We start from the raw sequence: 18,703 nt of genomic DNA on the forward strand, positions 1-18,703 counted from the left end.
GGATCCCAGGACCCTGGGATCATGACCCCAGCCGAAGGCAGAGGCTTTAACCCACTGAGCCACCCAGGCGCCCCTGTTTAACTTCTTTTAAATGAAGTTTAAAACAGTCCAGGTGTCTCCTCTAATATTTCTAGGAGAGCTGCTCTAAGCAATCTGCCAGCACGGACATATACAATGGTTTTTTTGACACATGATAAAGTCATCACAAGCTGATAACTAAGACAATTGTGCAATTGTCTTGAGCATTCTTGGATGCCCCTCAGTTATCTTTCCTCAGTGTTCCAGATCTTAGGAGACCTGAGGACAGATGTGCTATTGGTTAAACTCCAAAATCTAACGCGACATCTCTGCATCACCAAGGGAAGTGTGGGCCATTGTTTTATTCCTAACTCTAATAATCCAACTTCTCTCATAAAAGAAAGGCTTCTCTCTCCTTCCCTTCATTTTAAAGAACAGCCTTCAGGAAATGCCCCAACACCGCCATCAAAGTGACCCAAGGAACAAGTATCCTGTAGTACTCTGCAGAGCTCACCTCCACAGTGAAAGCTGAAAGAAGGTCCAGTGGCCAGGGTCTGGAGGACAGGATTACACTGCTTTCCACAACGCCACCCAAAACAAACCTGTCACTGGCATGGCACCTGCGGACACACCCCACACTCCAGCATACACACGTACCTTTATCTTTCTCCCCACCGTTAGACATGAGGGAACAGCATTGTTCCCATCCAACAACTGAGGAAACCAACCCTGGGAAAATAAGTAACATGCTCAAGAGAGGCACAAGGAGAACCCTTCAGGTTAGCCAACTCTAAAGCCCAGCCATGCTGCTTTCTTGGGGATGGAAAACTATACTTAGAAACCCACACCCACACAAATTCAAAGGCTTGGCCTTCTAGTAAAGGCCCCTTCACTGCTCGTGAAGTCCAATGGGTGACATGCATCGCTTAAAAGTAAATTCCCCTTTCGACGTGGGAGGCACTGAGCTAGGCACACAGGAGGAATCAGGAATCTGCCCTTAGTCACTCACAGACAAAGGAAGGCTCAAATAATGAGTCATGCTCAAGTGGAGGTGAGTGGGCTCCAGCCTCTACCCTGGTCCCTTTGTCTCCTGGGTCCACCCTCATTCCTGGACCTGCCCCCTGAATGACAGAAGAGTCTAAGGCGATAGGCGCCCAGCCTTTCTCCTCTCTTTCTGAGGGCTCCTGAAACCATCTGTTTCCAGAAGCAGGGCAGCCACAGGGCCCACTCCCTTCCTTGAAGCTCACTGCATATCTGGTTCTATCACCTGAGAAGGTCCCAGGGCTAATTGAAGATTACAAAGGCTTGAGGGCAGAGCCTCTCATATCTGCTCTTTGTATAAAACTCAACCTGGAGTCAAGAACCACACTTAGCAACCACCACAATCAATAAATCACAGAACCCTGAGACACTGAAACAAATTCTACCGTGTGAACCGAGAGTGCATACAGGGTCTACCGGAGGACTGCAGAGAACAGAGGGGCACCAGCTACCATTTCTTACTGCAGATTTATTACAAGAACAAAACAATTTACTTGCTCTAAAACCTCATTCTCCCTCCCCTTCCCCTTTCCCTCTCCATCTCCATCTCTCTCTCTCTCTCTCTCTCATACAGACACACACACACCCCTGAGTCACAGACAAGGAGTAACTTCAATGTTAACCTTTAGGATTAGCTTCTGGACTCTTCCTTCCACCCTAAAACAATAAAGGCAAGTATCAAGATTGCAGTGAGAGGGGCGCCTGGGTGGCTGAGTGAGTTAAAGCCTCTGCCTTCAGCTCAGGTCATGGTCTCAGGGTCCTGGGATGGAGCCCCACATCGGGCTCTCTGCTCAGCCAGGAGCCTGCTTCCTCCTCTCTCTCTCTCTGCCTGACTCTCTGCCTCCTTGTGATCTCTCTGTCAAATAAATAAATAAAATATTAAAAAAAAAAAAAAAAAGATTGCAGTGAGAAACAAAAAGAAAGAATAGGGTGCCCCTCACCTCCTTCTAGGGGTCCCAGGCAAAACTTCCAGATGGATCACGTGTGTCTTTCTCACTCTCCTCTCTTCTGCCCCTGAGGCCCCCTCCCAGGCACCCAACCTCCTGAGCTAAGGTAACCAGAGGCTCCACATTCCACCATTCCACTCCAGCCTCCCATTCCCCCCAGGGGCTGAGCTCAAAAATTCCAAAGAGATTAACAGATAAAAAGATGCTACAGTTTACTGTTCGAATGGTTTAGCTGTCCTTTAATTTCCTTGGATATATTTTCATTGTAAAAGAAACTCACTGTATCCTATATGAACTTCGAATGGAAAGAATTTCAGGTAATGGGATTGAGAGGGAAAAAAAAAAGTTTTCACCAGGCTTGGTGTGGCAGGGGAGCAAAACCATCTGGGGGCAAGGGAGACTAGCACAGGTGGACTGGAGGTCCTCTAGGCTCCCGTAAACTGCTCCACTTTCCGAAGTTTCTCTCTGATCCTTGCTTGCGAACAAAGATTCTCTGAAGGATTCATTCATTTGTCTTTGTTTTGTCTTTTTTAACTCTTACTGAAGAAGCAAGAGCTGACAGAGGGGGGGGCAACCTGCATCATTCAGAGGAGGAGGAACACAGTTAATCCTACATCGATGGAGAAGGGCAAAATTTGCCTTTAATAATAACAACTCCAAGAGCATATTAAGTCATATGTGCAGAAATTTTATTTCATGTTCATCCATGACCCAGTTATTTGTAACTCAAGTTTAGATCTCCAAATAAAGTTTCAACAATAACGCTCCTTGACGCCTCTCTCCCTTTAGGGAAGTGTGGTAGGGAGGTAAGATTACCAAGAAATACTTTATTCTCAGAATCCTGTCTAGTAAAACCAGACACTACCTTGCAGCCCCTGAGGCAGATCTTAACTTGAGGAGATAAGAACAAAAATAGGCCAGGGGTGGGTCAGCCGCCTGAACTCTGCCGCCTCTCTCACTTACCACCCTAAAGGCTCAAACTGCGCTTAAAGCCATAGAGCGAGGAGTTGGCTTCTGGTCTTCCAGGCCTGTCCCCAGACTGAGATCACAATCCACCCTCAAGTCAGATCTGAAGCTGCAGGATAAACTCTGTGTCTCTCAATACGCCTCATTTATAGAAATGTGGTAGCAGGATCAAGTTGGCCAGGCCGTTTGCAAAACAGGATTTTTCAGGCACACAGGAGGCACAGTGTGGCTACTTATCTAAACAAAGACGCCTGAGCTACACCTGGGAACCGGGCCATAGCAAGCCTGACCCGCGGAACTCCATTCCCTGAGGTCAGGCATGTCCAGTGGGAGCGAATGAGAGGCCTGCCTTTTCCTTCTCCGACGTGGGCTGGGATGAGAGAGTCTGTTCGCTCCCTCACTGCCCACCCCAACCCGGAGCCTGACTTACAGCGAGTCCAAAACAAATGTTGGTGCAGTTTAACAAAATGTTAATTCCAGCTAGACCTTTATAACCACCATTAAGAGGTAATGTCAGCTCTGGGTTTTTTCCGGTGACTTCCCTGCCGAACATGTCACACCACGGTAGCCCACTGCACTGCTTTCAGCATCAACACACGAGAAGAGCTTTCTAAGAAACAATCCACACGAGCGGACTCAGGAGCTCACTCCATGCTCTCCAGGGGAGGTCCGGCAGACCACAGGGCTGCATGGGACCTCTGTGGACAGACACTGTTGGTTTATTATCAGGAAGGCATCGCGGTCTATTGGTGTAGGACTCAAGTGGCTAGCAGCACTGGGCTCTGGGACCGGACACATCCTGGAACCCTGGGGATCTGAGCCACAGCCCCACAGAGCCTGCACTGAAGGGCCATGACATCTTTTCTAAATCAGACCAACAAAAATGTTTACTGACCCAGAAATTTTTTTAAAAAAATTTTTTTTAAAGATTTTACTTATTTATTTGTCAGAGAGAGAGAGCACAAGCAGGGGGAGCAGCAGGGAGAGGCAGAGGAAGAAGCTGGCTCTCCACTGAGCAGAGAGCCCGATGCGGAACTCCATCCCAGGACCCCGGGATCATGACCTGAGCCAAAGGCAGCCACTTAACCAACTGAGCCACCCAGGTGTCCCGCACTCCAAAAAAAATTTTTTAAAGAAAAAAGTAGAATACGTAAGTTTGATGATCACAGAGGAGTTCAAACATGAAGTATCCCTTAGCTCAAACTAAATTTTTGAGGTTCTTTTCACAGTGGGTTATCAATGCATTTATGGAGTCCTGAGACTCAAGGGCTTGTTAAAATAACTATCCCATAATTCATTAATGCTAAGATTTCTTCTGCCTGTCATAATGTAAAATATTATTTTAGAGGTCTCTGAGAAGATCACTTTTCAGGTAGTGTTTAAGTGAGATGTAGGTGCTGCTGCCTTCAATCTTACTATCCTCCCTGGAAAATCTATTTGCAACTTAGAGTCCCAAAAGTCAGAAATAGAGTCAATAAAAACTATCTTTGTACCAACATTTGCTTTATCATCTCCAGTTTTGAGATTTGCCTAAATGTTATTCTATCTAATTTAACAATTAAAATAAAAAAATCCTTGATTGATTTCTCCAGTGTAGTGTTAAGGAAAGGTTAACTGTACTGAGGTTCACTAGCAAGAAATTAATAAAAGAATCAAGCACTCGGCTCTCAATAAGACAAGACTACCCAGATTTCTAGTGGGAATATTTCATAGCACAAGCATGTTTTCTTTGGGGAGTTTAACTCACCAAAATTATTAAAAATTGAGATCAAACACTGGTGCAAAGCCCCAAAGGAAATCATACTAGACTGGAGAGATTTTTATCAAATAAAAACCTGAAAAGGTGAAGTTTTTATAGTAAAAAATAAAAGGTTTTCTCTTTACAAGAGGAAATCCTACTCTCTATGTTTAGGGATAAAACAGCAAAACATGTAGGGATGTCTATTTAATAGCTGTGTAAAAATCATCACTGTGAAGTGAATGCAGATTTCACAAAGCTGAGTTTAGCCATCACCACTATAAGCCACTCTGGTTCTGGTACCCAAAAATGCCTCCTCCCGGTAGGTAACAGCAAGCTAGCCCTTGAAGGGGCTGACACTAGAAGAAAAAGGAAAGAATAAGGAGAGAGCAAGAAAGTCAAAATCATAGTGTGTATTCTGCAGTTCCCTAAGGGTACACCGAGATCTCTGGATTGCAATACGTAGGATATTATTATTGTGACTGAGACGAGGTTAATAAAACCCAGCATACAGACTGGGGAAACTCAGGTCCCTACTGGTGGAATACTTCCCAGAAAAGATATTTTAAGTATATATGTACCTGTGAAATTTACAGCAATTACTTAAAATAAGAAAAAGAGAACAGAGAAAACTCATTATTATTTTTTCACTTTATGATTCTTTAGCCATCCCTTTTGTAATGTATGTAATTTCCAAGAGAATGTTAAATTTAATATTTAGAAAAACCTAAAGAGATCACTTAAGCTACAGCACATAAATCCACTGAAAATCTTATTTTCATCCTTAATGTTATCCAAAGGATACCATCCAGCCATAGGAGGAATGTTATTCCCCTTTTAACTATCTTTGAAAATTGTCACCGAAGCCTAAAGTGATTTATCTGTCTCCTGAGGGGGCGGGGGGTGGGGAAGGGGGAGAAGGATGAAAAATCTTCATCAGGAAGATAATACAAGTTTCTACCTTCATTAAAGCAAAAGACCCTGGAAGAATACCGCACCTTTTAAAATCTGGGGGTAATCTCCGATATGAAACAACTCGATCTCAAAGATTCCACTCTAGATTCCCTGGATTCTGGATTTCTTTAACTCTCAAATTAACTTCTGAGCCTCCAAATCAAGCATATCAATGTAGTTTCACCCCCAAAGGGTCAGTTTCAAAACAGATCTAATCTCACCCACTCAACACAAAATAACAGAAAAGACAAGACTAAGACTCTTTCTCAAACTCGGCATTCGATGAGAAAGGGTTCCTTTTGGGGTGAACTGAGGTTCAGATGTGTGGGTGAGCTCCAGTGTGACGGCGGTGCCTTGCCCATCACCGAGAAAGTGCCCCTTCTTCTGGCCATCACTGCCTGCATCTCTGCAAAGATGATGGAAGAAACTAGACCTCACAGTTTTCGTGCACATAAATGCATCTCCTTATTTTGTTAAGAGAAGTAGGACTGACAAAGGGATATGTTTTCAAAGAGGGAGCCTGTGTTTATTACATATCTGAGAGGCCGGCGGCAAGAAAGCCTTGGTGAGTTGTATCAAAGAGAGGAGAGAGCTGCACCTCCGAGGTTTTTCTCGGGGAAAGAGAACTGTCTCCCTCAAACTTGCTTTCAAGCTATACATCAATCTTCAATATAATTATGTTTGACAGAATATAAGCTCTTGGCAGTTAACTTGTTTACAATAAATGTTTAGTTTGGGTACATGGACTGTATTTCAGTTTTATAAATATCAAACACAAACCTACAACAGTCCCATTATGGGGCTGAGAATTATTCTGCTATAAATCTTTTTATTGGGGGGCCAAGGGAATGACTTTGCAGCTTGTTTTCCACTAACCACTCGGAACAGTGTGAAAAGAGGTACATTTATACCCTGACCCTGTGCTAACGGGAATTCTATACATTTCCATGGGAGAGCTTACAGTATCATCCTGAACACGCAGGCCGCCTCCCTCCCACTCATGGTTTTGCCATGGTGGTAAAAAAAAAAAACACACGTGCAACAATGGTTATTACCAAAGTCGTGGCATTTTCGCATGGCTCTTATTCTCAAAGTCTCCTGGGAGCTCATGGCCATTTGTGACAGCAATGGCAGGCCTTCAATGGTAAGCTCTAGTTTTGGGGAGTTTATAAGTTAGCTATAAAAATGCACGTAAGGCTCAAACTTACTATATGAACGTGCCTGTAAATAGAGTGAGTTTTGCTGAATGTTACCTGGAGATTCATTTGAACAGGGGGAACAAAAAAAAGGGTCACCTTAGTTACTCTTGTAAAGTACCTTTACTTGGGTCTTAAATGTCTATAACTTACTTGGAGAGAATAATATGCTCTTCTTATACCCCCTCAATAATAAAGCGTGTTAAGTCTAATACTACACCTGCCACCCCTAGAGCACAAAATCTTGTCTGAACAGAGACTGAGAAGCTGAACACTGCACAAAGCCTCATGAGTACCACTCTGAGGCCTAGCCCCACTCTGCTCCGTGAGCACTTTTCTCCCCGCCGGCACCCTCACTAGTGTTTGGAATGCCTTCTGGTTTTCAGAGAATGACAATTCGCCAGGGCTGGTTTCCTCAATTGTTTTTAATTTCACAATTATCTTGTAATCACATATCTGCATAATATTTCAACTCCAACATAGTATTAACATACAGAAAAGATCATTCTTAATTTTCCAAAATACTACTGGGGTACTGTCACTTTATTATTTAATAGTGAGATCCCACTTCCTTCCCTCTGATCAAGGTTACAATTTCAGGTGATGTAAAATAATTTTTTATCTCTCACCTTCTAATAAAGAAGATAAGAAATTGATTTGTAAGTCTCGTGGGCCATCAAATTTGATTTTATTTAAAATTTTACCACATGAATTTCATACATGAGAGACAGAAGAAAAATATTTTCATTGCATTATCAGCCTCACAGGTCTTGTTCATATCAAAAGCACCAGTTTACAACGTGAACTAATGGAAAATTGTTAAATTCACCTAAAATAATCAATCCTTTTTTTTCCCTCTTAATTTAAATAAGCCCTTTTAAGACCCTCACTATTTAACTGCTATTTACTTGGGGAAGGGGAGACATGGAGAAGGTGGCTGCATGAAAAGGAAAAAAAAAAAACAAAACACTTTTTTTAATTGTACAACAAAAATTCCCTCCAAGGCAAAACGACATTATGCCAAGTTCCACCCAGAATTAATGTTTAGGTTTAAATTATAAAGTCCAGAAAAAAACGGAACCACTAATAGACCCTTAAAGCTCCATGGCATTCGTCACTGCTGTTAGGTTATGTAAATGTTAAAACTGAAAACCCTTTGCTGACAAAAGTATTTTAATGAAGGTGCTATTAAGTAGACTCTCTGAACTTATTTAAAAAAAAACAAGGCTTTTGAGCTGTTTGATATAAATTCCACTCTAATGGGGATTATCCTTGGGACAGTTCTGGGATTCTGAGGCCTCGGCCAGTAAGCGCTGACTGCCTATCTTTTTCCTTTCGCTTTACCATTCTCAGAAAGATTTTTAAATATTGAACCCAAGAAAATTCTTAGCTACAGATCAAAGAAATATTGTCCTCTAACTCTGTCAACAGAGTCGAACTTTGGGCTCCAAATGTTCCGATGGCCAACATGATTTGTGGCTTCAGTATCCCCACAACAAGCAGGCGTTAAGGCCACTGGCTGGCCAGCTCCACCGTCATCAAAGTTGCCAGGAGCTCACAGTTTCTATGAGCAGAGTAAGAAATATAGCCCAGAGTGAAAGAAAACTAGCCACTGAGGTGGGCTGCTGCCGGCCGGCTCACTCCAAGTTGCTGAAAGCTCCATGCCGGGGAATGAGTTCTGGAGGCTCAGCAGTGGAAAGGATTATGGATTTAATAATGGCTCCAGTGACTTCCAATAGAGGCCGGAGCCTATGCATCCCAAGTGACAGTCTCTGTGACCTGAGTGACTGTCCGTGAGGAGCACACATGGAAACTCCCCCCACCCCATGAGTGCAGAGAAGAAATACGGGTGTTCATGATTCACCTTCAATTCTCTCTCCCCCCTTCAGCCTGGTTATGACTTCAGAGAAGAAAGAACAGCAGGCCTAGGGATCACACCTAACCTTTACTGGGGAGAGTTTATAGTAAGAGAAATATGCGTTACTTTTGTCTTCCATTTACACAGGTTTAAAAAAAAAAAGGTATTTCTATCAGGTAGAATTTAAGAAAATTTGATTCCTTTCTCAAACATCATACGAAGACAAAATCAATGAGCACTTTTAATTGTCTCCTGAGCAACCACCTCCCAGGGGCTCCTCTCCCAACTTCCCAGGGAGGATCACCAACCAAATGGTCTCTCCCCCAAAACAGATTTTAGCTAATAAACACAACAAAGTAAGCGAAAAGCATTTCAGTTATTCTGCATCCTCTCCAAGACTAAAAATTTGTACATTGTGTGACAGGTCCACCTCATTTTTCTTAATGATGTTTTTATTATTCTTTCACTCAATTAAAGCAGAAATGGATATTGCATCTTCTGACTGTATAATTGTTATTGTAATCTGTTTTCGATCACTGCTTGGGAAATAGGTCCAAAACAACATAAACTCTCCACTGCCTCAGAAGGCAAGTCATTTTCTTTTACTACGACACTTAAAGAGACATTTATCATGCTGCTCTGTTAGCATCTTTGGATTATGATAAAAGAAGTTCTTGTTCTGTTAACCAAAAAAATAGAATATTTTGAAAACACTGCCATTTAAGGAGTTTTGATAGGAATGCCTTTTCCTAATAAGCTACGAATCTTGCCTTTCCTTATACATACAAATAACTGGAACAAATGCAATAAAAATATGCGATTTTAATATGGGGAATAATCAAGAAATTTGAAAATCAATCAGATTCAGTTATAAAAGAACTGATACACTTGCTTTCTGGCCAAATACAAAAACAAGTTAAAAAAAACTCTTTTGAAGAAAGAAAAAGATAAATCTTTTGTAAAATGTGCTGCTGGGCACATTTCAGTAACTGTGCCACCATCAGTGGGCACCAAACAGTGAGCGTGCTACGAAATCCCTACTTTTTTATAAGTGGTAGCTTGCAGTGTTTCCCCTGAACTTTTTAATCTCTGTTGTTACGTTAAATGCTATCACTTAATAACCCTCTGTGCTAAGACAGAACTCCAGTCCAATGATAAGACAACTAGTTAAGGAAAGAGCCAACTTTGCCTTATACCGTGAGCAACTAAAATGGAAATCTACTTCCCCCAAAGTTTTCCTAACGTGTCATAACCACAAATAAAGAACATTCTTACTACAATATGGCTGCCATAATTTGCTGATAACTTTATTGCAAGGTTCAAATTCTTAAAATTTCTATTAAAACTTTTTTTTCATTTTAAGCATTTGCCAAACTAGTAACTACAATATTCACTAGTTTATCTTTAAAGTTTTAAAGGTACATACATCAATGAAAAATGGAAAAAATACATCCCATAAACCCCACTGCTATAATTATATATCTAAAGCACATTTATTCCATATTAGGTCATTTTTAACCTAGTTCTTAAAAAAATCTATAATAAGTAGAACTTTGCAAATGAGAAGAAAAGATACAAGTTGTAGAAGACCATTTCTGATGTAGCCTTTCACTTTATTATACTGATTTTGCCACAATTTTAAAATCACTTGCTACTAAACAGCAAAACAATCCTGTTAATTGAAAACAAAAAAATTACACAGAGTTCCATGCTTTTGAAAACTCCAACATGGAACATTTCTACATAAACACTGCATAGTGTGAGGTGCTCATAGGGCTTATTTCATGTAAAAGAAGAAAATAAATGTTTGGCTGATCACTGACAATAAGGGAACCAATGTGACTTCAGAAAATGGAAAAGAACACACTATAGAGGCTACGTCCGTGCTTTTCTGGAAATCTGTAAGAACTCAACTGGGTTTTGTTTTAACTCATACCTCAATTCCACTCAGGGCCGTCTACTTGGACTTTGAAATATCTATCACATTACCCGTAAGTATTAGGATGATGAATCCTTTGTATATAAAAATCCATTTTTAACACAAAGACATTTTCAAACCTCTATCGCACTTTAAAATAAAAGGAATTCACAACTCTCTTTACTGGCACCCTAAATTAATGCTGGACAGCAGTGGTGATTGGAAGTGAGAAAGGCCCCATATAATCAAAGTCAGCAGATGGAAATCACTCATTTTAAAATCACTATAAAGAAAAGAATGGAAGCTAAAAGGCAAACTCTCTTCATTTTTCGAGCTAAGCATAAAGGTCTTCTACTTGAAACTATTTTCACTTCTTTCTTCTTTCTTTCTTTCTTTCTTTCTTCCAAAATAATGAGTTAAAATGTATGGGTTAGATCCAATATTTCACTGCTGTTCTTATTCTTGGGGGTGGGGGGGGACGGTACTGCCAAAGCTTCTGAAAAGAGTTTGGGCTGCTAATTTTCCGTTCACAAAATCTAAATTCCCCTTATGCATCTCACACAACTCATGAAATAATATGAAACAGTATTATATCACTGCAAATTGAGACATTTTTATCAAAATAAAGAGCTATGATGCCAACATTTCATTTGTCATTTCCCACTTGTCACTTTTCACTGACAAACTGTTACACATACAACTTTTGTCAAATGCTCCGTCTTTAAATATGTTCCAAAATGCCATTGTACCTCAGCATTCATATAAGGATGATAACAAAAAGTACTGTTACCACACCTTAGTTACATAGGTTTTTTAAAAAGCCTACTTATTAGATAAAAGAATATAAAGGACTTTTTATTCATTTACAGCCTGTGTAGGATAAAGTTTGGCTTTCTGAAATAAGACAAACTATGAACATATTTTATGCACCTAAAGTGAGATTATTAATTATAAGAAAGTTTTTTAATGGTGAAGAAATGGATCATTTTTATCTCAGCAGAAACCTAAACACTCTAAAAAGACCTAAAAAAATAATACAATCTGGAATTCATCTAGCCCTGTTAATGTCTTTTTTATATATGCATAGAGTCTCTACACTGAATTCTCTTTAAAAAAAAAAAGAAATAAAGGTTTTAAACTATTAAAGTAGAATGACCGAACTTGACAGCTTATCAGATACACCAAATAATTACCCTGTCTTGCCTAGAATAAAACTGACTTCCATACTCTTAAAATAACTCAAATTCATATCCCTACATCTTTAAAAATGACAATAAGTCTGTTTATATATACATAAATATAATAGTATATATACAAGATATCTAAGATGTACAGACTGATTCTACTAGACACAACCCCCTGGGAAAGGATTATATTGCTTATTTTCTACAGGGGTTAAAAAACAGATGCTTGAAGGGACATCTATGTATTCCAACACACATACACACACATTTCACTGCAGATGATCTTGAATATATAATGGTCAGTGGGTTTCTGTTGATGGAACACAAGGCTTCCAAAATTACTTGAAACATCAAATTATGCTCAGGACTTTGAGGGGCGGATACCCTATGTTCTGTTTAATGTGTATGTTCCATTGCATATATTTTTTTTAACCAAGTATATCTTTATTTTAATAACAGGCCAAGGACTAAAAAACACTTTAGAGAAGGGCTATTTTTCTACCTCAGCAAAACTACAGAGGACATGCCAGATTGTTGGATGACCCCAAAGCCTAAGTTCATTCTATTTAAAAGATCTTAAACCCTTAAAAAAAAAAAAGAAAGAAAGAAAGAGAGAGAGAAAGAATGTAAAAGAGAAACACAAACTTTTCTCTTTTGAAATAATAACATTGAGTCCTCCCTATAAGTATGATGGGTATCATCCAAGTATCATCCTTGGCTAAAATGAATTTAATGAGTTTTTGTCATTTCACCCAGGTTGACAATATGTTTCTAAATTTCCAAGTATTTTATACATTTTAGTATGTCAATATGATTACTCTTTTGTATCTGCACTCCTTTCAAAAAGTAAAATGTCTCCCTACAACTGCTAATATGGTGACTGCACCTGACCTGAACTGCATTTCTTTTAATCTAAAAGGAAATGTTCCACATGTAGACAATTAAACTAACTGTTGTTGTAGACAATGTTCAGCTCTAAATGAGGCCCTGCCCAACAATCGTGATCACATTTGCTTCCCTATTTGAATACATCAGTGTGTATTGCATAATGATTTTTTTTTTCCCCTTCTAACAAGACAGTTATGTTCTTCAAAGGGCTGCCTATTAGCAAGAAGAATAGGCCTACTTTGGGTCAACTAGTTTATAAGATAAATTTAACAGGCAATTTCTCAACAAAATTGAATCATTATTTTAAAAACAAATTCTTAAAAAAAAAAAAGCAAACTTTTTCAAAAACAGCAAATATCCCTAAAAGATATTCCCAGTTTTCAAACATTTTCTCCTAAAATATAGAACATTTAACACCAAAAAATTATCAAAATTCATAAGAAAATGAAAAATATCAAAAAGATTTCTGATGTTTAATGCCTCCCATCAGCAAATACACCATCTGGTATACTCAAGCGCTGTTCATTCAGTTTAAATAAAGCTGTCTGAAAGTTCTTCTTTAAGCCAAACATTTAAAAATGAAAATGCCTGTGTTAACAATGAATGAAGCACAATAATTTATTGCTGTTAAAGCACAACTGGCCAGAGCCTTTCAGCAGTCCAGGAGGAAAGCAGAATGCCTTGCTTCCTCTGGAAACTTGACTGGCATCACTTTCATTTTAGGGTGTACGTTTTGTGGCTAAAGCATCACACACAGCAGAACATTTTAGGTACTTATGTTAATGGTGGTAAAAGAGATCATCTGATTCTTATTTTCGTCATCCTTAATAATCTCCTCTTTTTCTAAATCTTCAAATAGATCTGTAAGTTTTAATCAACAATTTCACAAATATAAATTTCCCCACCATTAATCATCCTTTCTCAAAATCCTTATGGAGTGAATTACTAGCTGAGAGGGGACGCCAATTCTAGTAAGTGAATGTTACCCAGCAGGGATATAAAGCTGTCAACACCACGGTGCTCTTGCTTGCTCTAAACTCTCTCCCAGCCTTCATATGTTTTTTAAAGAGATATTAGCCTTTTTTTTTTTTTTCCTGGGGACCTTCTACAAAAGCTGACTGTCATACACATCTGAGCACTTATTTTATTACACACATGCTTTAAAACACACTACTTAGATAAGAACAAAAACAGCCGAGAAAAGTGTTGTAAAGACAAAGCAAAACTGATCTACTTTCTAATTGTCTTCTAAAGCTAACCACATTATAAACAACACACTAACTTTTAAGTCCCCTATTAAAACGCAACCTTGAAGACTGTGACAGTGTATCTACCATCTCAACTAGTTAAATCCAGACACTAAAAGAATTTCTTTTTTTTTCTTAACAAACACATTCTCATCAAAAACATACCAAACTGTCTCTCTAAAAATGTGAAATAATGGAAACAGAATTTACTATTGCAACCAATGTATTTAGAAACATTTATTCACCACACTGCTTATCAAAAATAGTAAGATAAATTGCCATGTTATTGGGCAACCAATTAACTTAATGATCTCCCCTATTTTTAGGGGGAAAGCTTTTAAGAAAAAGCATCACTAAAGATTAATGAATACACCCTCCCAAATTTTGAGCTCTATTTTTAAAACATAAATTATTATAACCATCTTTACAACACTGACAAGATTATAATATATCTAAAAATGGCAATAAATGATAGTTATAAATGTTTTGTAGTTGCCTATGCTTATTACATTGCTTTATAAAGAAAATTTAAACAAAGAAAGGAGGGGAGAGAAATATAATCTATTTTATATTTACTCTATGTTCCAAAAAGTCTTTCAATTACAAAGAACTGTTAACTAGAAATGTATTTTAAACATTCTTTTAAAATTTAAAAAGTGTATTTTGTAAAAGGCTTTGCTTTTCTTTAATCTATACACATTATTAAAAGTTATAAAGAAATGGAATTATTTCTATCTCAAGGTACATTAGGAAACTATAACATCTTAAACCCCAAAACCAATATTAACATTCAGTGAAAAACTTCACACTACCAAAATATTGTGTTCTAAGTTGTTATAAAGTTTTCTAAATTAAAATTATTCCAAATAATCTATTGTGCTATATAGACCAAAATCTTCCTTTAAAAAAATATTTTAAAACCCACCACATGTAAACTCTTTTAACCACTTTATTATTAAGTATTATACATAGTACTTATTGAGACAAACTAATGACTTCTATTTTCAGTTTGGAAAGCAACTAATAAGACCTTCGATATTACTAAATTAAAGTTCACAAAAAATGACTAAAGCAGCTTGTTGAAACAAACCCATTATTCTTTCTGAAGACTTAATTTTGCTTTATATCAAATTTATAAGTCATCAAATGTAAATCATAGTCTCAGAAAATAAGAAACGCAACCACTCTTTTACACAAAAGGTATCCCTGGTCAACGAAATTGATATGCTATAGGGAAAAAACAAAAAAAAACACTTGTTTTAAGAAATCACAGTTGTTAACAATCACGTTCTAAAATGTAATTTAGTGGATTTTAGTAGGTCTTCAGAAAGAAACCAAAATTTCAAGTCCAGGTTTTTTTCTATGCGCATAAGGCCCCTTGGAGAACACATATCCTCCAAAGATTTCCCAGTTTTTCAATCAAACAGTATCAGCACTTATACCCCCTTACACTTGCTTCTATCATATTTGCTATATATTTCTCTCTCATATATGCAGACACTTAAAGATGTTACAAGAAGTCTGAAGTTATTGTCCTAGTGTCAAGATAACACATAATACCACTTTTAAAAAGTGGGTAGCACTATCAAGTTTTCTTTTGCTTCATTAAAGTCTATCTTTAAGTCCGTAATATTTTAAAAGATATGTAAGCCACAATGTATAGCCAAATAATTTTTTAAAGCTTTAAAAATTGTGAGAATGAGTACTTCTGGAGGGAGATGAGTAAGATAAGGAACTAAGGCAAACCATTCTGAATGTCTACCATGAAGAAATAATAATAGCAAACCAAGTAAAAATAGAAACATGTTATTTTATAAAACGTCTGTTTTAACTCTTTAAAAGGGCATAGACATTTAGACTTAAGTCTGTACTTTGAAATACATACTATGGCTATATAGAACATGGGGTTGGAGCTTATCATTAAGTTTTGCCATGGTTTTGCATCATTTCAGGCAGGCCAATGTAAAGAATTACGTTAAATTAGCTACTGCTGAAAATATTAGGGGGCAAAAAACCCTCTAAAAGTAGAAAAAGACTTAAACTGATGATTGATCTCAAACACAAAAAACTGCATGCCATGTCGAATTGTGCATTTTATATGTAGAAAACAACCAAGCAAATGGCATAAGCCTTAAAATATTTTAATAATGTTTACAATATGTATCTTCATTTTGTAAAAATTTTTTCCTAATCACTTTAAAAGGAAGTGGTGTTTAAATGGTAACATCTACAAAAGCTTTTCTTTAAATAATATTAAATTCTTGGGAAGGTAAAGCAGCATGTAGCCATTAAGACTACTTTGCTATTTTTACCTGCTGTGCTATGACACACATGTAACAAAGTTACAAACGCATATGACTTTGAACTTCATAGAAAACGGTGACCTTAAAACCTCTAAGGGCCTGACAGATTCATAATGATTCCTTATTTCCCACTTGCAGTGTGGCAGGAAATATTCCCAGTTGTTACTAATCTATCTCTCGAAGCACTGTCCTAACGACAAAGTAACCCCAACACTCTTGCTCCTGTGCATTAGAAACTAGTCCACAAAAGCGATCGCACCTAAACTTCATCTCTACAACAGACACTCCGAGGCAAAGCAAAAGAGTTAAATCACTAAAAAGCTCTCTAGGAAAATCTAGAAACAGTTAGCTGGCTGTGACATAAACCTGCCAACACCTCAGCACACAGTGGCAAAGTGCCCAAAAAATGCCACCCTCTGGGTAAACCACTTTCTTGTTTTAACTCTAGATGAAGCTACCAGTTGCAGAGGAGAGGCGACGGGGGCATTATTGGGCAACCTGGAATCCACTTCCTGTAATCCTACACCGCGACAGCGCCTAATCAACCTGAACCCTGACACCCGGGCCATTATCGCCGGGCCGCGGGGCTGCGCGCGCCTCCCCGCTCCGGGCTGTTACCTCCCACGGCCTTGGCCACGGCGCCGTTGGGCCTCCCGCGGGCTCCCATGGGGCTGCCGTTCTGCTCCAGCCGGGCCACCTTCACCGGGGGAGGCCCCTTGACGTCGGGGCTGCCGCTCCGCCGGTCGGGGCTGTCCCGCAGACACGGGCTCTCGCTCCGCCGCTCCATGCTGCTCCGACTCGGAGACAAAGTTCCCACCGGCAGGTCGCAATAAAACGCGCAGGGACCTAGGGAGGGGGCGGGGGGTAGGGAAGGGGGAGGGAGAAAAAAGAGGGAAAACCGCTCACACACGTGATAGACGTTCAGGCCAGTGGCAGAGCGCTGCACCACAGCCACACAAACTTCCTCCCACGCTGCCTGAGGGGCCCGAGCCGGGAAGCGGGTCCCCACCTTACACGGGGCGGCCCCAAGGAAGCTCGAGGAGCTGCGACACTGCCCAGTCCCTCTCCAGGAGTCAGCTCTCGGCGACGGCCACCAGGCCAGCGCCCGGGGGCGCCCAGAAGTGGCCCATTCATTGGGACAGGGTTGGCGTAAGCCGATCTCGGAGGAGACAGCCTCGCCGCGTGGGGGTCAGGGTTGCGGAAGAAGTGAACTTCATAAAAAGACATGTCACCCACTCGAGGAGGGAGTGGGGGATGTGCCCAAGTCCGTGAGAACCCGAATTAACCACACGAGGAATGGACTGTGAATGGCGGGGCAGGAGCCAAAGGCCTGGCATAAGGACTCCTGGAATCCCCGCTTTCACCTCTACCGAGCAAGTCTTGAGACACAAACACACTTTGCACAAAACCAACCCCAATTGCACACTAAGCGTCCAAAAACGTTTCGAGGTATTCACCAGAATACTCTCCGTCATCACCTTCGCCGCGATGGCGGGGGCTACCATCGTTATTATTTTGGAACGTCCTCCTGTTCTTCCGATCTTAAGTGATTTTTAAAAAGCTCTTCAGCATAAAACACAGAAGCCAAAAGCATTTAAATTATTAGGTCAAGGAGCAGCCGATGAACCCCAATTTAAAAATTTCTCCAAAAAGTTTTCCTCTGGGTCTCTTGGCTGGCAGCGCGCTCCTCCGGGAACCCGCGGGTCTCGGCACCCCTGGATTTTTGGGGGGCGGCGGAAGAGGAGGAAACACCTGATGAGACGCACTCGCATCGCCACCGCCATCCCCGAGAAGCAGGAACCCTGCACTGCAAAGTGCGCTAGGAATCCTCGCGGGCGCTCTCACCAGGAGAGGAGCCGCGTGGGGAGGCGCCGAGGTGGGGGTGGCAGAGGGGAGGTGAGAGCAGAGACGCGAGAGACGCGCGGACCGCGCGGGAGGGCGAGGCCGAAAACGCCGCCCGCACTCCCTGGGCCGCGCCGTCCGAGAGGGCGAGAGCTGCCGGGAGGGAACTTAGCCGGACCCGGGGCTTCCCCGAACTCCCGAGCTTGGCGTGGGAGTCCTCGCCCTGCGTACTTACTGCTCACGGTCTGTCTGTAACTTGGCTGGCTGAGGCTCTGTCCATGGAGCAAAAGTAGAGAATCCAGGGTGGAAAGTTTCTGGTGCTTTGCCTTGCGGTGTTCTCCTAGTCTTCTTGCCTCTTTACTCCTTCCCCTTTTCCTCTTTCCCAGGTCCTAACGTTGAAGGTCCTGGGTCAGGATGTCTTCTAGTGCAGAGATGGTTGTTATGATGATGATGATGGGGGGGGGGGGGGGGGGGGGAGGGGGGGGAGGAGAGGGAAAGGAGGGTTCCTCCAAAGGGGCACCCGAGCGAGCGGGGGAGGAGACGGCGGAGGAGGGGAAAAGAGAGAAGGAGACTGAAAAAGCCTTTTCACACCTTCGGGAAGGA

At 40.6% G+C, this 18,703-nt stretch overlaps 1 protein-coding gene across 1 annotated transcript in view; it reads right to left on the reverse strand.

The window, feature by feature from the left end:
- Positions 1 to 18,470, reverse strand: part of SATB2 (SATB homeobox 2) — a 181,492-nt gene extending 163,022 nt beyond the window's left edge. The window contains exons 1-2 of the mRNA XM_059393138.1: positions 18,336 to 18,470; positions 16,877 to 17,104 (exon numbers count right to left, since the gene is read on the reverse strand). Of these exons, the coding sequence (XP_059249121.1) occupies positions 16,877 to 17,045 (169 nt within the window). The 5' untranslated portion in view covers positions 17,046 to 17,104; positions 18,336 to 18,470. The remainder of the gene's footprint in view (positions 1 to 16,876; positions 17,105 to 18,335) is intronic.
- Positions 18,471 to 18,703: the final 233 nt, after the last annotated feature.

The sequence above is a fragment of the Mustela nigripes genome, chromosome 3 (genome assembly GCF_022355385.1).
Source record: "Mustela nigripes isolate SB6536 chromosome 3, MUSNIG.SB6536, whole genome shotgun sequence".
NCBI lineage: Eukaryota > Metazoa > Chordata > Mammalia > Carnivora > Mustelidae > Mustela > Mustela nigripes.